Here is an 18,471-nt window from a genome sequence, read left to right as displayed (position 1 = left end):
TAATGGGTCTTGAGCATTCACAGAGTTTTGTATCCATGGGTGCGTGGGGTGTCTATATCCTTGAGGCCCCTATATATATATATATATATATATATATATATATATATATATATATATATGATGCTGCACATTTAGAAATCTTCAGTGTTTATCTATAATTTGTGTATATAATTAGAACATTGATGAAAAATATATTAACCATTTTAGGAAACATTAACACAAGAAGGCAAGAGGTGCAAAACAGGCGTGGAAGACATTTGCATGTCAGTAGATAAAGACTCAAGCAAGGAAAACAGCAGCACTGAAGAGGAAAAAGCAAAGATGAAATTACTGTTGGAACGGCTGAAGGCTTTGGAGGTAAGATAAAAAGACAGCTTCTTGCATAAGAGGTCTCCAACTTTTATTGGTACTGAATTGAGGTGCAATATAAATCTTATCTTTCTCAGTTCACCTAAGCTTGTGTTACAATGTATTTTTTGATCATGATTCATTAAACCAGGATGAGTGAAATGCTTCGTCTTGGAACTGCTGAAATGATCTTCCTGTAATGTCAAGGATCATATATCCTTAAAAAGAAACTTCATAAATAAATGTAACTTATTTCAAGCTTGAGGCTAGCTCAAACCTACAGAGGCTTTAATTCAGATTTTTGTTCTTTATGATACAGTTTCAGGTGCACATTTGGGGCACAATGCAGTATAATAGATCTCCATTGTTCTGCCCATAACTTCTTTCATGCTGAAGCAGAGAATCCGGGCCCAGAAAACTGCAGATATATCTAGGTCTGAATATGATCCTGCTTGATTGCGGTGTAACTTACAAGTGCTGCTAAAAAAATAATGCTAGCAGTAACAATAATTCCAAGTCTGTGATTCTTCATGGAAAGCTGTTGCAACTTCTCCCATGACTCAAAACAATGCTTCTACATCAGCAGTATTCCTGGAATTTAGTTTGCAAAGGTGCAGTTGTCCCCAGGGCTGCATCATGCCATGGATTACTCTACCTACTAAGTAATAGTTGATTTACCATGACCTGAATGGAAACCACCAAATTTGACAAATCCTCCTGGTTCTAAATGAATTTTCAATTCAGATCTTATAATCTTGAGTCTTCCAGAACACAGTGCAAGATAAAAGTACAAATGAACTGTTCAGAGCAGCCATTGTGCTATAAAGTTTAATATTTATCGAATTAGAAAATTTGCAGGAAGTCCAACCATTTCACATCCGATTCCCCTCCTACCCACCGCCACCCACCCAAATTGAAGGTGATGGTGTAAAGGTTGATGGAAGGGATAGAGAAAATATATTTGGTATATTCAAACATGCTCGGTAACAGACATTTAGAATTACTTCACAGGGTCTTGAGCATGGTTTGTATCAGTGTCAAGGAAGCTATTAAATTCCTTCAGAAAATGAAACTGTACATTTTGCCTGATTTTACAGCAGCCACACATGGGGTTGACATTTCCATAGCAATATCAGCCATGACCCCCAGATTCCTTTGACATTTGTTACCACCTCACATCCCACCAGTGAGGTGGGATGTGAGGTGGTAACAAATGTCAAAAAAAATGGTGGTAACAAATGTCAAAAAAATTAATTTAAAAAAATGAATTCCCATTTTTATTTTAAATCCCATTCTCTATATTTCATGATATCCCTTTGAAACTCTGTAACATGCTTTAATTTCATCAAGCCATTTGTGATTTTAATATTTACAGTTTACCCTCCATATCTATGGGTTTTGCACCTTTGGATTTCACCAGTCATAGCTCGAAAATACCCCCCCCCCACCACCACCACCACCACCACTACGAAAAAAAAATCCCAAAAGCAAACCTTTGTTTTTCCATTTTATATAAGGGGCATCATTTTACTATGCAATTGTATATAATGGGGCTTGAACTTCCATGAATTTTGGTATCCACAGGTAATCCTGTAGCCATCTCCCAGTGGATACCAAGCATTTTGTTTTATACAATCAGTATTGCGTATTTTCCTCCTCTTCCCTAAGCAATTGTTTATATTGGATTGAATATTTCATTCTGATCATTCTTTCAGGTATGATTTCTAGCATACTTCTATTCAGTTTGGTATGCCTCACCCTCATAGGCATTTCAAGTCTTTGTTTCCTTTCTGGTGATAGAAAGTTGTTTAATGAAGTAAGAGGTTTTGTCAATTATTGCCAGTTGTCTCAAATAGTAGAAACTTATCCCACAGCAGAATGATAGGTAAACCTGGTGGAGAAGGTCACCAAATAGGATTTCTTTATTGATTGTGCTACAGTTCGTTAGAAAAAAAATTGAGTGTGCCAATACAGGTACTTCCAGAATTTATCTGTACAAGCGGTCTAAGGAGTAACCCATGAAGAAAAATGAACTACAGGCTAGACTTAATAGTCCCAAAAGATAATTAAAATAAAGTGTTGCTAATTGTATGTTGGTTTAATGTTATATATTCATACCCTTGTGTATTTGTACTTTAGAGATATAAATTTTATGTCATCTGCTAGAAGCTCTGGGGGTTATTAATCAAGAGACATACATTTATTAGTTGTGCAATTAGTGAATTTAAGCCTTTGCTGTTCAGAGAATAATTTATCTTTGTATTTCATTAGTGAATTTGGGGGGGAAAACTCATCCATTCATTATTCTAGTCTGGGTGTTGTATTTTCAGTATCATGTTTTTCAGAAGTTCCCAGGTACAAAATGTGTAGTCACTGGTCAGTGTCAAATTTACCATTGTTCTTATGTGTACTTAAGCACAGGGCCCCATTGATCAGTGGGATCCATCTTCCTGCTCATTTTTTTCTTATGATGAATTTTGGTTATGTGGTGCAATTCTAAATTTGAACGAACAATTTTGTTTCGGAACGATTCCAGCCATAATGATAGAGTTGATAAGTGACTTTTTCCTGTCTACATCTATCTCTCCCTACATACTAGCCTAGCTTAAATTTAAAAATATATCATATAGGAATGAGTAAACATTATTATTCAGTACCACGTTGTATTAGAATTTAACATTTCACAATTCTTTTCCTAAGATCAGTTGGCACTGTTCTTACTTATTTCAAATTTGTTGTTGTGTGGCTTCAAAAGGACTTCCAGTTTATGATGCCCCTATCGTAGGATTTTCTTGGCAAGATTTATTCAGAGAAGATTTGAGAGAGTGTGACTTGCCTAAGGTCCTCCATGGGTTGCCATGCAGGAAGAAATAAAACCACGTGGACTTCTTTTTCTTCTCTAGCCATTTCCCGAATCTCATGCAGTTTCTTTTATTTTCAATGTACAGTAGAGTCTCATTTATCCAAGCCTCGCTTATCCAAGGTTCTGGATTATCCAAGGCATTTTTGTAGTCAATGTTTTCAATATATTGTGATATTTTGGTGCTAAATTCGTTAATACAGTAATTACAACATAACATTACTGCGTATTGAACTACTTTTTTGTAAAATTTGTTGTACAACATGATGTTTTAGTGCTTAATTTGTAAAATCATAATCTAATTTGATGTTTAATAGGCTTTTCCTTAATCCCTCCTTATTATCCAAGATATTCGCTTATCCAAGGTTCTGCCGGCCCGTTTAGCTTGGATAAGTGAGACTCTACTGTACTATGTATTATTTGAGCAATCAAATAAGAATGGATGTGATCAAGCTGTTAGCATAAACTGAAGTTGGAGATCTTAAAATGGGTTCACACATTAACATTTTTGTGCTGCTGTTAGTACTTTATTCATTCAGTTTCTCTGCCAGCACTCCTAGAAGAAATCAGAAAGAGAAAGGGTGTATGATGTTTAGCATGTTTTTACCACATACGCCACAGTGTGCCTAAATGCTTAAATTTTGATCAGAATGGGTTTTGTGGGGGTGTTGTTTTGTGTTTTTCTCACTGGTAGTATCTCTGTATACCTTTCACATCAACCTTTTAAAATGTGCAGAGGGTTTGGGGGGCTTTGGTACTGGTGCGGATGTCCATGTAGCTCATGGTTTGGAATTTGCTGTTCCTTGCTTTACTGGGAGTAGTATGCTTTAGCTTGTGGCTCTGGAGCTGTAGAACAGACCCTCCTAAAAGCACAGTGACAGTGGACATTTGTCATTGCCTTTCTCTTGTGCTATGAGAGTATGACTTGTCCAGTAGTTTTCCATGGTTGAGTGGGGAAACCTTGGTCTCTTGGAAAATTAGCCCAACCTCTATATCACAATCGGCTCTCTTTCAATGGATTTGTGAATTAAGTTGAGTCTTATGTGCATTTCATTGATAAGTCCTATAGTAACCAAATGACTGAAGAGTACTCTCTTTGATTATGAGTATTTGAGCAACAGATTAATAGAACTTTTTAAAATTATAAAGCTTGTAGCAGACTCTGATGACTCATGGGCCTTGTAGTCCTGTTCCTAGTACTATTGTGGCAGACGAAGAGGAAAACATGGGATTTTCGCCGGTTCAGCCAGAGCCGGAGCCTCTCCACCTGGAGGATGTTTGCCCTCAAGAATTCAGCCAAACAGGCCTTGGGCAGAACTCCCCCCCCCCCCCCGTTTTCCCAGAGGGACAATTATACTAGAGATAGAGGAGTCAGAGAGGCTAATCGCCGGAGCCTGAGAATCGCTGCCAAACAACTAGCTGATTAGGTCTGCTTCCCTTGGGAAATTCTAAGGAGTCATGCATCTGGACAGAGTTGGGTTTCGCTTCTCGTTCTCTAGGGAAAGTGTTCTGTTGGCGGGAAAACGAGACCCAATATAGGTGTTTGTCGCAAGGGGAACTTTGCGGAGTCAATTGTTCAACTTGAGGAGAGAGATCGTGTGTGGACTTCGTAATCCCAGTTCCTTGCTTCCCGGATCAAGTTTCAAGCCTTGCCTCGTTTCACGTTTTGCCACGGACTTTGTTTCATGCTTCATGTTTGCCTCATTTCAAGTCTTGGATCAAGTCAAGAATCAAGTTTAATTCCAGCCTTGTTGTCAAGCTTCATTGGACTATAAAGACTCTGTTATTTCCCCACACTATTGCTTGGCAAAGTGTGTGTTTCGGTCAAGTGGATTAAAACTTTGAACTCTAATATCTTATATTGGACAATACATTTCTGGACTATATTTGACCTCATCTGAAAGGTCTGCTTCTGAACTATATTCTTCACTTGTTTTTATTGTTTTTATATATTTCTTTAATAAAGATATTAGATAGAGTCTGGCCTCTGCGCATGGTTATTGGTGTTCTGCAGCCTGGGTCCTGACACAGACGGAGCAGAAAGAGATTAAATGTGCTGCAGGATAGAAGCAAATAAACGGAAATAGCCCACTACATTCTTGTCTTTCTTAAATACAGGTTGTCCCCTGCCTCCACCCAAAATATACACACCCTTTACAACTCACAACATGTGTTTCTGTGATTTTTGTGAATTTCATTTGAGAAGGAAATGTCAACATGTGAAGAGTACTTGGAAATTGTGTAAAAATTCTATAGGCTCAAGGAAGGAGATTTCTGAAATTATTCATTCTTCCATATGTATGAGCAAAGGTATTCATTCCTACCTTCAATCATCAAGGAAGGCAAAAGTCCTGGAGTTCCATATCCATTCAGCCCTCCATATCCACAGATTCCGACATCCATTACTTGAAAATATATTTTCAGAATGGAAACTTTGATTTTGTCCTTTTGTCCCTGCATAATAGGACTTGAACATCCACAGATTTTGGTATCCATAGGAGATCCTGGAACCAAACCCCAAAACATACCCCAGCTGATGTAATTTAAAAACACCACAATCCCGTTTTATGTGTTTAATACTTACATTTTAACACAGAGATCACCCCATTCCACATTGATTTTGTTGTATAGCTGTTTTGTTAGCTTTATTCTGCACTTTGAGAGAGCAAAAGAGAAAAATGATGTTTGAGAATGCCTGCTGCCTTGTATACTGTTTACAGTATCATCAAGGAGCCAGTGGCTCAAAAGGCTTCTAGGAACTGTTGTTCAAAAAGTAAATTTTATAAACTTTTCATCTTTTATAAACTCTGAGTTTACCTTATACTGAAATTGACTTATATTGTGTGTTCATTGAGCCTGGTCCTGTTGACATTGACTGCCCTGTTCCTTCAGGTTTCAGGCAGGATTGTTTCCTCTCTGCCTGGAAATGCCATGCAATCTAAGATACTTTGTGTGCAAGGCATACACTCTTAATATTGACTTACAGTCAACACATATAATGCTACCTTGGGGTCAGAAGAACAAAAGCTACCGTTATGCTTTTTTAAAACAAGAATTTTAATGGCCTTTTTTTAAAGGTTACCATCCTTTTTTCAGATTTTTATGATCATGCATCATAAATGAAAGTAAAATCAGCACATCCTCATATGCCCTCGGCAATTCAGTCATTCAACATTTCTTCTATTCTTTATCTTTCTCCACCAATTCTATCTCTTTCTTAGGAACTGATAATACCGTGCATTTGTAATCAAAGGAACAAGATTATAATTAACAGACCAGTTCATACACACACACATGCAGCTGGAGTCCTTGTTGAATTATGATCACGTAGATATCACAAGACCCTTGTGCCATGAGCATACAGTGCTTAGGAAACCTTTTTTAAGTTTCTTCTATAGCTACAATAGAAAATGTTACATTTAAAATAATAAAATAATACTTCTGATGAAGATAAAACATTTTAAGAAGGAAATGTCCACCAGATGACCTGGTGTATTAGGCAGATTATATGGGCAATGGGTATCTCGCAAGTAACCTCAGCTCAAACCATGTAGTGCTTTAAAAAGTAACATCCAACACTTTATACATTGTTTGGAAACTAATCTGCAACCAGTGGAATATGATAAATCCTAGATGTATTCATGACCATTCTATCTGTCATGTTTTGAATTAACTGAATTGGTACAGAGGTAGCCCAATGTAAAGCATATTGCAAAAGTCTGATTTTCAGCCTTATCACATGGGAAGCGACCCCCCCCCCCCCCCGTGCCGTGTCGCCAGCAGGCGCAGTAACACTTTCTCCATCATACAGGGGAAGCGCTGGCCATATTTTTAGTAATGTTATGTGGCCCTTAGAGCTTACTAATGTGTTTGTTCCCCATCTTCAGATCTTCCAGTGAAAAGACAAAAGGAAAGACTCTTTGAGACACTACTGCTAAGATTACTGAGGCAGGAAATTGGTGTGAATAAAGGAGAAAGCTTTTAGGATTGTTAAGAGTGAAATAACAGGCAGGTAGCTCATTGAAGTCCTGCAGCAAGAAATCCAAAATTGAAAAGAATGGGGTTGGGGAAACAAGACCCCTATGAACCCTATTTGTAGAATCTACACTTCAGGTAGTTTGAAAGTCAGCCCCCTTCTACACTGCCATACATCCAGATTATCAAAGTAGATAATCCACATTATCTGATTTGAACTGGATTATCTGAATCTACACTACCATATACAGTGTTCCCCCGCTACTTCGCGGTTTGATTATCGCGGACTTGCTGTTTCACAGGATATTTATTTATTTATTTATTTTGCCCATTGCTGCTTCTCCTCAGGGCTGCCCTCTTGCTCTACTCCCGCCATGTTGCTCTAGCTGCCTCTGCTCCTGCAGCCAGGGAAGATGGAATGCTGCTCCAGCTTGGTGAATGAGCGAGCAAGCCAGGGTGGGTGAGAGAATGAGAGAGTGAGGGTGGGCAGCCACAGCAACAGAAACCTGGAAGGCAGGATGTCCCGCCCCCCTCTTCTGAGTCCTCCACGATTCTTGGCATGGCCCGGCTGGAGTGGCAGCAGAAGCAGGAGCCTGGCTGCCTCTTCCAGGCTCCTGCCGCCACGGCCACCCGCCCTCACTCTCTCACTGTCCCGCCCTTTCTTTTGAGCTGCTGTGGCCACTCGCTCATACTCTCACACTCTCTCTCTCACCCACTCTGCCTTGCTCACTCATTCACCAAGCCAGAGTAGCATTCCTTCTTCCCTGGCTGCAGGAGCAGAGGCAGCCAGAGCAACATGGTGGAAACAGAGCAAAGGGCCTGCCAGCGCTGGTGGGGAAGGCTTCACTGGCTCCCCGTGGCATGCAAGGGGGAGAAAGGCCACCTAATTGATTTAAAAAAGTATAAATATTAAAATAAAAATAGTGGCCTACTTTGCGGATTTTCACTTATTGTAGGTGGTCCTGGAACGTAACCTCCGCGATAAGTGAGAGAACACTGTAATCCAGTTCAAAGCGGATAATCCAAATTTTATATGGCTGTATAGAAGGGGCTTCAAGGCGCTTCCAGGCATAAGTAAAACACTAGCAAAAATGGGTTAAACTAACCCGTTTTTGCCCACATTGTGGTCTCCACTCTCTCCCACAACCCTGGGATTTCTCTCCAGGATTTACCTCCCAGGGTAACTACATGCCATCCCAGGTCAACCAAAGGTTGACCCAGGAGAGCATCCAGCCACCCTCCAGCCCCCCAGCCCCTTGCTAAAGAGTTACCCCATGGTCTTGCCAGGCACAGAGGGCCTCTCCAAAGAGCTGTGGAGTTGCATCAGAATGACACCAGAGGAGAGGGGGGGCGGAAGGAGGAATTTTCCCTCTCCGTATCCCCCTTTTCCAACATCATCTTGACATGACTCCAAAGATCTTTGGAGAAACCCTCAGTACCTGGCAAGCCCATGGGGTAAGTTTTGGGGAAGGGAATGGGGGGCTGGGAGGGGACGAGGCCGCCATCCTGCTCCTCCTGGCTTTTGGAATCCTGAAGAAGCAAGATGGCCTGGGTAGTCCCTCAAATCAGTCCCCACAGGGCCCTCACCTCTTAAGATCTGGATCATAGCTTAATATCTGGATTTGGGTGTTTTAAAAACCTGGAATAAATCAAATCAGTTCAGTTTATTCCAGGTTTAAATGCCACAGACTAATTCGTTTTTTCTTAAGAAAATCCGTATTTTAGTCCTGTGTAGAAGGGCACTCAGTCTCAGAAAACATGCTGCTCACTTCTCCCTCCTTTTGTGATGTCTCATGGGCCTTGTAGTCCTGTTCCTAGTACTATTGTGGCAGACGAGGAGGAAAACATGGGATTTCCACCGTTTCAGCCAGAAACGGAGCCCCTGCACCTGGAGGATGTTTGCCCTCAAGAAGTCAGCCAAACAAGCCTTGGGCAGAATTCTCCCCCATTTTCTCGAAAGGACAATTATAATAGAGATAGAGGAGCGAGGGAGGCGAATCGCCGGAGCGCCAGAATCGCAGCCAAACAATTAGCTGATTAGCTCTGCTTCCCTTGGGAAATTCTAAGGAGTCATGCATCTGGACACAGTTGGGTTTCACTTCTAGTTCTCCAGGGAAAGTGTTCTTCTGGCGGGAAAACGAGACCCTATTTAGGGGTTTTGCCGCGAAGGAAACCTTGCGGAGTCAACTCGTCAGCTGGAGGAGTGAGATCGTGTGTGGACTACGCAACTCCAGTTCCTTGTTTCCAGGACCAAGTTCCAAGCCTGCCTTGTTCCCCGGACCTCGCCACGGACCTTGTTTTTGCTTCTTGTTGCCTCGTATCAAGTCTTGTTTGCCAAGAATCTAGTTTGTTTTCCAGCCTTGTTGTCAAGCTCCAATGGACTAAAAGACCTTGTCATTTCCCCACACTTTGCTCGGCAAAGTGTGTGTTTCGGTTATTGGATAATAACTTTGGACCTTAATATCACGTATTGGACATTATTTTCCTGGACTATATTTGACCTTTCCTGAAAGGTCTATTTCTGAACTTTATTCTTCACTTGTTTTTATTGACTTTATATATTCCTTTAATAAAGATATTAGATAGAATCTGGCCTCTGCGCATGGTTATTGGTGCTCCGTAGCCTGGGTCTTGACAGTTTGACTCCGCCACCCTAAGCACCAATTAACCTAGGCCAGGATGTCTACAGGAACCGGGGCGGAAGCCCAACCACTCAGCTACACCATTTCCAAGGATGAATTCGACAGAATCCGAGATACACTCCGTACGCAGAAGGGAGAAATACAGGGCTTGAAAGAACGCGGTGTCCGGCTCCCTGCCCTAGCGCTTCCAACCAAGTTTTCTGGAGAAGCCTCCAAGGTTCATGTTTTCCGTCGCCAGTGCCAGGCGTACATAGAAGCCCGCCAAGCCGAGTTTCCCCAAGAAGAAGTCAAGGTGGCGTGGATTTATAGCCTCCCAGAAGGGCCTGCAGCCAATTGGGCGACGGCGCTATATGATGCGGGTTCCATGCACCTAAATTCCGCGCACAACTTCCTGAATCACCTTAGAGCGACCTGGGGGATCGAGGACAACGAGGAGGCGGCCGGCCATAAACTCCGGCGCCTCTTCCAAGGGGACAGGCCGTTGTCCCAGTACATAGCCGAGTTCCGGGTGCTGGCTCAGAACACCGGCTGGAACGATATAGCCCTCAGAGGACAGTTTCGTGAGGGGCTCAACATCGAGATGCAGGAAGAAATATCTAAGGTGGATCCTCCAGATATTCTTGAGAGACTTATTAATCATCGTTTACGAGCCGAAGTCCTGCTAGCTAACAAAAAACAGTGGCTCCGAGGCCAGAGTGGAAGAGCCGGAGTGAAACCTCCCGCTTCCGCCCGTATTCAACCACATCCAGTGTGGAGACCCTCACCACCAGCCCAAAACCCCAGGGGAAGCAAGGAGGAGCCGATGCAATTGGGCAATGTGCGCCCCAGACTAGATGTTGCCGAAAAGGCCCGCTGCCAACGTTTAAACCTCTGTTGGTACTGCGGGAATGGGGGACACTTCGCCAAAGGATGCCCAGCCAAGGGAAAGCCCACCACCCGCCTGGCGGCGGCGTCCTCCGCGGAGGCGGAAGCGGCCGCGGCGACTGAAACCAAGCCGGCGGGGGAAGCCAGTGACCGGGCGTAGAGAGGCTCGACAACCCGGTCAAAAACCCCGCTCAAGAGCCGCAAACCGGGGTCCTATTTCTCCTGGTGATCACGCTGTGGTCAGTGAAAAAGGGACCCGTCATGATCCATGCCATGATAGACTCAGGGGCAACAAACAATTTCATCGACAGAGAGTATGCCGACTCTCTGGGATTACAATATCATGATTTCAAGTATGCCAGGGTGGTGCAAGCCATAGATGGTCGTCCCCTAAAGACGGGCCCAGTAAGCCAATGGACTGAACCCACCAGGATGTGGATAAGGGAACACATGGAAGAAATTTCCTTCTTCGTGACCGAGGTTCCCCACTTCCCCATGATTTTGGGGATTCCATGGCTGACGCTCCACGACCCAAACATCTCCTGGTCCAACAGAGAACTACACTTTGCCTCAAAATATTGCCAAAACCATTGTCTAGTAGCCAAGGTCTGCCATGCCACAGACGCTGAGCCCATCATCACCTTGCCCAAGAAATATTCGGACTTTTGGGACGTTTTCAATGAAAAGGAAGCCGAAAAACTGCCCCCACATAGACCCTACGACTGTGCCATTGACTTGGTGGAGGGGGCCCCGATTCCGCGAGGACATCTCTACTCCCTGACTGAACCAGAGCAAGAAGCTCTCAGGGAGTTCATAGAGTCAAACCTTCGCAAGGGGTTCATCAGACCCTCTCAATCCCCAGCTGCTTCCCCAGTAATGTTTGTGAAAAAGAAGTCAGGGGACCTACGCTTGGTTGTGGACTATAGAGCATTGAACAATATCACGAAGCGGAACCGCTACCCCCTGCCTTTGATTTCGGACCTATTAGACCAGCTTCGAGGGGCCAAGGTTTACACCAAGCTGGATCTCCAGGGGGCTTACAATCTAGTTCGCATCAGAGAAGGGGACGAATGGAAAACCGCCTTCCAGACCAAATTCGGATTATTTGAGTCCCTAGTCATGAATTACGGATTATCCGGAGCTCCCGCAACATTCCAGCATTTTGTCAACGATATCTTCCAGGATTATCTAGATCGGTTCTTGATCATATACTTGGACGATTTTTTGGTGTTTTCTAGATCACAATCGGAGCACGAGAAACACGTCAGAATGGTGCTACAATGATTGCGGGATCATGGACTATATGCCAAGTTAGAGAAATGCGCCTTTGATCTACAAGAAGTAGACTTCCTGGGGTACCGCGTCTCGCCTCTAGGGCTCTCCATGGACCCGGCAAAGGTCTCAGCCGTATTGCAATGGCGGGCGCCAACCAACAAGAAGGAAGTGCAGCGTTTCTTGGGGTTCGCGAACTACTACCGCAAATTCATCCCAGACTTCGCTCGCTGGTCTGACCCAATCACCAGCTGCATCCGTGGGAAACAGCCTTTCCGCTGGACGGAGCAAGTAGAGAAAGGGTTCCAACAGCTAAAGAAGTTATTCACGACCCAGCCAATTCTTCAGCACCCTGATCCTAAAACCCCTTTTGTTGTACAGGCTGACGCCTCTGATGTGGCAATTGGGGCTATACTCATGCAACCAGTGGGAGAGCATCTTCATCCTTGTGCCTATTACTCCCGTCAACTAACAGCCCCAGAGAGAAATTACACTATTTGGGAGAAAGAACTTTTGGCCATAAAGGCAGCTTTTGAAAATTGGAGACATTGGTTGGAAGGGGCCAAATTTCCCATTGAGGTCCATACTAACCCTCGCAATTTGGAACATCTAAGAACTGCACGAAAGCTAAATCAAAGGCAGCAGCGCTGGGCTTTGTTCTTTGAACGTTTTGACTTCCAGATCCATTATGTGACGCCGGCTCAGACCAAGCAAGCAGATGCTCTATCACGGAAACCAGAGTATGCTGCAGGGCGCAAAGAGACCTCCGAGTCCCGATTGCTGCAACCCGAAAACTTTGCCACGCTCACAGTGGGAAACACCAAATCCACTCCAACTGAACCAACTCCCTCTAACCCAGAATCCCTTTGCTCTCAAGAAATTAGAGCCAGTCAACAGACAGATGCCTGGGCTCAAGAACAGATTCGCCAAGGACTACGTTTCCCATTTTCACTGAAAGATGGCCTGCTATGCTACAGGAACCATGTTTACATCCCTCCGGGCCCCGGCAGAGAAAAGGCACTTCGTCTGTGTCATGACAGCAAGCCAGCAGGGCATTTCGGACTATTTAAAACCATGCACTTGATCCTGCGAGACTTCTGGTGGCCCAAGATCCGCAAGGATGTGGAGAAATATGTCAATACCTGTCCTGTATGTCAGCGCTCCAAGACACGAAGGGAGAAGCCCTCAGGGCTACTTCATCCCCTTCCCACTCCTTCTCGTCCATGGGAGATAATTTCCGCGGATTTTATCACTGACTTACCACCCTCCCTTGGATTCACCACGATTCTAGTAGTGGTGGACCTTTTTACCAAATTGGCCCACTTCGTTCCCTGTGATGGCCTTCCCACGGCCAAAGAGACTGCAGATTTATTCCTTCAACATATCTTCCGCCTGCATGGGTTGCCCAAGAGTTTGGTCACTGACGGTGGATCTCAATTCACCTCTCGGTTCTGGAAGGCACTGCAACAACTATTGGGCATAGACTCTCGTTTATCTTCAGCTCACCATCCCCAAACGGATGGGCAAACGGAGCGCACCAATGCCACTTTGGAACAATACCTTCGTTGTTATGTAAACTACCAACAGGAAAATTGGGCTTCCCTATTACCTCTGTCAGAGTTTGCCTACAACAACGGTGTCCAGGCTTCAACTAAGGAAACCCCGTTCTTTGCAAACTACGGTTTCCATCCACGCTTCTTTCCTTCTGTCATTGAAACCTCAGAAGTCCCCGCAGCGGAGGACTGGCTGCAGGAACTTACAGCAGTGCAAGAACTCTTGCACCAACAACTGGATCAAGCCAAGGAGGACTATAAACGCCACGCTGACGGTCATCGCCAGCCGGGCCCCGAGATCAAGGTAGGAGATCGGGTTCTATTGTTCACTCGCTTTATGCCCTCCCACCGTCCCTGCCGGAAGCTAGATGCCCGTTTCATTGGTCCCTACCCAGTGGTGGCACAACTTAACCCCGTGACTTTCAAACTCCAACTCCCGCGCTCCATGCGCATTCATCCAGTGTTTCATCGTTCCCTGCTCCTTCCGGCGGATGGTGTACGCCCTGATGCGAACCGGCCGGCCCCCACCCCTGTTTTGGTGGACGGGGAGGAGGAATTCGAGGTTCAGGACATTTTGGATTCTCGCTTTCATCGCCGCCGCCTTCAGTATCTCATTGACTGGGTGGGTTTTGGCCCCGAAGAACGCTCTTGGGAAGACGCTTCCACTGTCCATGCTCCCGACTTAGTCCGCCGCTTCCATCAGGCCTATCCTGCCAAGCCGCGGCCCCGCGCCCTGCGGAGAGGGCCCATGTTGGAGAGGGGCCTTGAGGAGGGGGATAGTGTGATGTCTCATGGGCCTTGTAGTCCTGTTCCTAGTACTATTGTGGCAGACGAGGAGGAAAACATGGGATTTCCACCGTTTCAGCCAGAAACGGAGCCCCTGCACCTGGAGGATGTTTGCCCTCAAGAAGTCAGCCAAACAAGCCTTGGGCAGAATTCTCCCCCGTTTTCTCGAAAGGACAATTATAATAGAGATAGAGGAGCGAGGGAGGCGAATCGCCGGAGCGCCAGAATCGCAGCCAAACAATTAGCTGATTAGCTCTGCTTCCCTTGGGAAATTCTAAGGAGTCATGCATCTGGACACAGTTGGGTTTCACTTCTAGTTCTCCAGGGAAAGTGTTCTTCTGGCGGGAAAACGAGACCCTATTTAGGGGTTTTGCCGCGAAGGAAACCTTGCGGAGTCAACTCGTCAGCTGGAGGAGTGAGATCGTGTGTGGACTACGCAACTCCAGTTCCTTGTTTCCAGGACCAAGTTCCAAGCCTGCCTTGTTCCCCGGACCTCGCCACGGACCTTGTTTTTGCTTCTTGTTGCCTCGTATCAAGTCTTGTTTGCCAAGAATCTAGTTTGTTTTCCAGCCTTGTTGTCAAGCTCCAATGGACTAAAAGACCTTGTCATTTCCCCACACTTTGCTCGGCAAAGTGTGTGTTTCGGTTATTGGATTATAACTTTGGACCTTAATATCACGTATTGGACATTATTTTCCTGGACTATATTTGACCTTTCCTGAAAGGTCTATTTCTGAACTTTATTCTTCACTTGTTTTTATTGACTTTATATATTCCTTTAATAAAGATATTAGATAGAATCTGGCCTCTGCGCATGGTTATTGGTGCTCCGTAGCCTGGGTCTTGACACCTTTCTAGTGGGCATCTAGAAGGGTGGTAGTCATTTTTGCTCCCAGCCTAATGATATGAATTCTCAGTAGCATATCAATTATTTGCTGCAGGTGATTTTCTTTCAGATAAAGGATAGTTGATAAATTACATGATACAATAGCTTGAAGTCTGTTTGACTTTGGCACACAAGAGATGTAAATATTTTTGGTGAATACAGTGAAAAATGAATAATAATCACTACACTGAAAAATGAAAACAACCTTTACTAGTTTATATATGGACACGCTTGGCTATATGGAGAATGTGGAAGTACAGTTTATGCAATTTCCATTGCAAAGGATAATAGAAAAAGTAGTGATACACAGGTGACCGAAGGCTGTTCTCAAAATGGCTTTCACTGGCAGAAATTGCAAACCAGTATAAATGTATAATCTTCAAAGTTTCCATTGAAAAGCCTAATGTGATGTGTGAAAAGCTCATTGCCTGTGGCTGTTTTGGAGTCAGCAAAAGTTTGCTGAACTATTCTTGACCTATATTTTCCAACAAAACTCTCAATACCTTTTCTGATATTGTAACATCATAGCTTGCTGTCTTATGCACAAATAATTATGGCACACCATGCTTTGTTATAATAAATTCAACTTTTGCTTATGTGCCCAGAAATTCAGGTGGCTGTTTCTAAAATTCTTTGTATTCATCTTCAGACATCCAAGTGAATTGGCCCTATTGATTCACTTTTAGAAGTAAGTTATTTGTTGACCTGCACCAAGACTAAAACGCACAGATAATGATGATTACGATCCGTGGCTGAGCCAGAAATGTTACAGAGACATTACTCTCTGTTTAATTCTGTAAATAGTCATTTTAAACAACACAGTTTTGGTCAAAGGAAAAATGAACTTCATCCAATGCATAATGTAAATTGAAGAAAATAATTATCTGTCTTTTTTAATGTTTTTAATTAGAGAACTTTTCCCTTTGTATGCTAAATTTACAAAGCCCTTTTTGCCTGATGATTTCTAGGAGAATGGTGTTTATAGGTGGACCGTTGGTTGCATAAATATACATGGTTCAATGAATCCACTCCAGGTTTTAATCCAACTTTTCAAAGAAATTCAAGATGCTGAATCCTATTTGAAACCAGAGTCAGGATATGGAATAGTCCCTTTAAAGCCCATAGTCTGAATCTGGCCCTCCATGTCTTCAGAGGCTGGATCACAACATCTGTATTCCTCATCATTAGACATCATGACTAAAACTAATGGGAGTTGTGATACAGTAACATCTGGAAGGCCACAGTTTTCTCTATTGAGCCAGGATCGTGGGGTTTGAATTTAGATCAGTATTTCTCAACCTGTGGATCCCCAGGTGTTTTGGTCTACATATCCCAGAAATCCCAGCCAGTTTACCAGCTGTTAGGATTTCTGGGAATTGAAGGCCAAAACATCTGGGGACCCACAGGTTGAGAACCATTGATTTAGATACAGGACTTGTGGATATGACGTTTGACTTTGAATTGTCCTTTAACCTTTCCCCAACCTCACAGCCACAAGTGCTGTTGGGTTGCAATTCCCATTATACCCAGTTCGCATCCATGGATTCAGTGGCTCTTTAAAGGCAACCATTAGGCTGATGTGGCCCTTGATGACAATGAGTTTCACACCCCTGAGTTTGTAGTTAAACCTAGATTGGATTCACTGTCCCACTGACATAGAAGCGACTAGCTAACTAAGCTTGTAATAGGTATTGTATCAAGTTGAAGTTTGAGTGTAATTGTACAGAACCTTTTCCATTTCCTCAGATGAACCTGTAGCCATTGTCCACTTGCTCCAATTATTCTGATTCATAGAAATCCCCTTTCACCTTAGTCTATGTTCTATTCATCTTATTAGATTTTTTAACTGCTCAGCTGCCCTAGGTCAGCCTACTTAATCCTAATTATCTGTTCCCCTTGCTCTTAATTCTCTTAATTCTTCTTCTCCCCAGGAGATTTTGAGCAATGGCAATTTGAGCTGTCTGGAGAAATGTCCACTGCAATAATGAGAGTAGAGTCACTCATTCCACTGCAGTCCAGATTCTGATAATTAGGTATTAATTCTAGCTACAGCATTACAGTTTTTTCACAGAGCGAGAAGGGGAAAAGAAAATCAGGAGAAATGACTTTTCTCACTCTCTTCAAACTCCAGTATTCCCGTCTTGCAACAATTAAAATAACTTTTTTTTTACAGGTGAAAAGTTTGCATATTAAAGGATATACTTTTTGAGATGCCTTTGCATGCCTTCAAGTCATTTCTGACTTATGGCGACCCTGATGCAAACCTTGAACACACAGTACAACAAATATCCTCCCACACAAGTGTGTGGGTTTTTTGTCCATTGCCACCCAATTTTTTTTTATTATGAAAGAGATCCTGGTAATTAGATGCTCAGAATTTCTGAATGCTTACCTTAATTGAGGGGCACGTGGTTAGATGTATAATAAAGCAAATATTGGTTCACCCATGTCTCGGTTGTCACAAAGGTAAAATTGACAGGATGTTCAGGACACTCTCAAATGGGCTTGTCACTTTTTGCTTTTGAAGCCTTTGTTCACAATTCTTCAGGCTCCGTGTCATCTGTATAGCAAAGAGTGGCTTCGGCAAATGTGAGAAATTTGTGCATGTTGTTGCTGTACTTTTCAGTTTTTACATGTGAGTGAAGCCAAAGGTGCCTCCACACTGTTGAAGTAATGCAGTTTGACACCACTTTAACTACCATGGCTCAGAGCTGTGGAATCATGGGAGTTGCATTTTTACAAGGTCTTTAGCCTTCTCTGTCAAAGAGGGCTTGTTTCTCACCAAACTACAAATCCCATGATTCCATAGCACTGAAATATGCCAGTTAATGTGGCATCAAACTTCATTAATTCTACAGTATAGATGCACCCCTGGTGACATGCAATGAAGAGTGGAGAGCAGAAACTCACACACATCTTCCACAGACTTTTCATGAATATAAAACACCTATGGTACATATCTTTAGAATAACACTATTTTGGGAGAAGTTATTAATAAATGTATAATTACCACTGAGATCTTATGCTTAATTTCTTGAACAGCAGTCTCTCCTATGGTACAAGGGAATTACTTGCCCAAGTTCAGTTTTAAATTAAAGTTGATTAAAGTTGATCAATCCTTGAGATGTGAGGTACAAATTAAAGAATTAATGAGCTCCAGAAAATGCTAGATAATACCACAATTCATGTCAAAACTAGATATCTAAGTCTTATATTTTTATATTCATCAATTAATAAATAATAGTACTGTATTATGTCTTTTATGCAATACTGTTTTGATGTATG

The 18,471-nt window shown here is 43.2% G+C and overlaps 1 protein-coding gene across 5 annotated transcripts in view; it reads left to right on the top strand.

Annotated features, from left to right (window-relative positions):
• The window catches only part of nckap5 (NCK associated protein 5), an 856,064-nt gene that overhangs the window by 571,839 nt on the left and 265,754 nt on the right, over nucleotides 1–18,471 (top strand). For 4 of the 5 annotated variants that reach the window (XM_062975005.1, XM_062974931.1, XM_062974972.1 and 1 more), the window contains one exon: nucleotides 208–357. The exons of the other annotated variant lie outside the window; for it this stretch is intronic. In XM_062975005.1, the coding sequence (XP_062831075.1) occupies nucleotides 208–357 (150 nt within the window). The remainder of the gene's footprint in view (nucleotides 1–207; nucleotides 358–18,471) is intronic. 5 annotated transcript variants of the gene reach the window in all.

This window comes from Anolis carolinensis, chromosome 1, assembly GCF_035594765.1.
Source record: "Anolis carolinensis isolate JA03-04 chromosome 1, rAnoCar3.1.pri, whole genome shotgun sequence".
Classification (NCBI taxonomy): Eukaryota; Metazoa; Chordata; class Lepidosauria; order Squamata; family Dactyloidae; genus Anolis; species Anolis carolinensis.
Note: the sequence above shows the minus strand (reverse complement) of the source record. Positions and strands in the feature narration are given on the sequence as shown.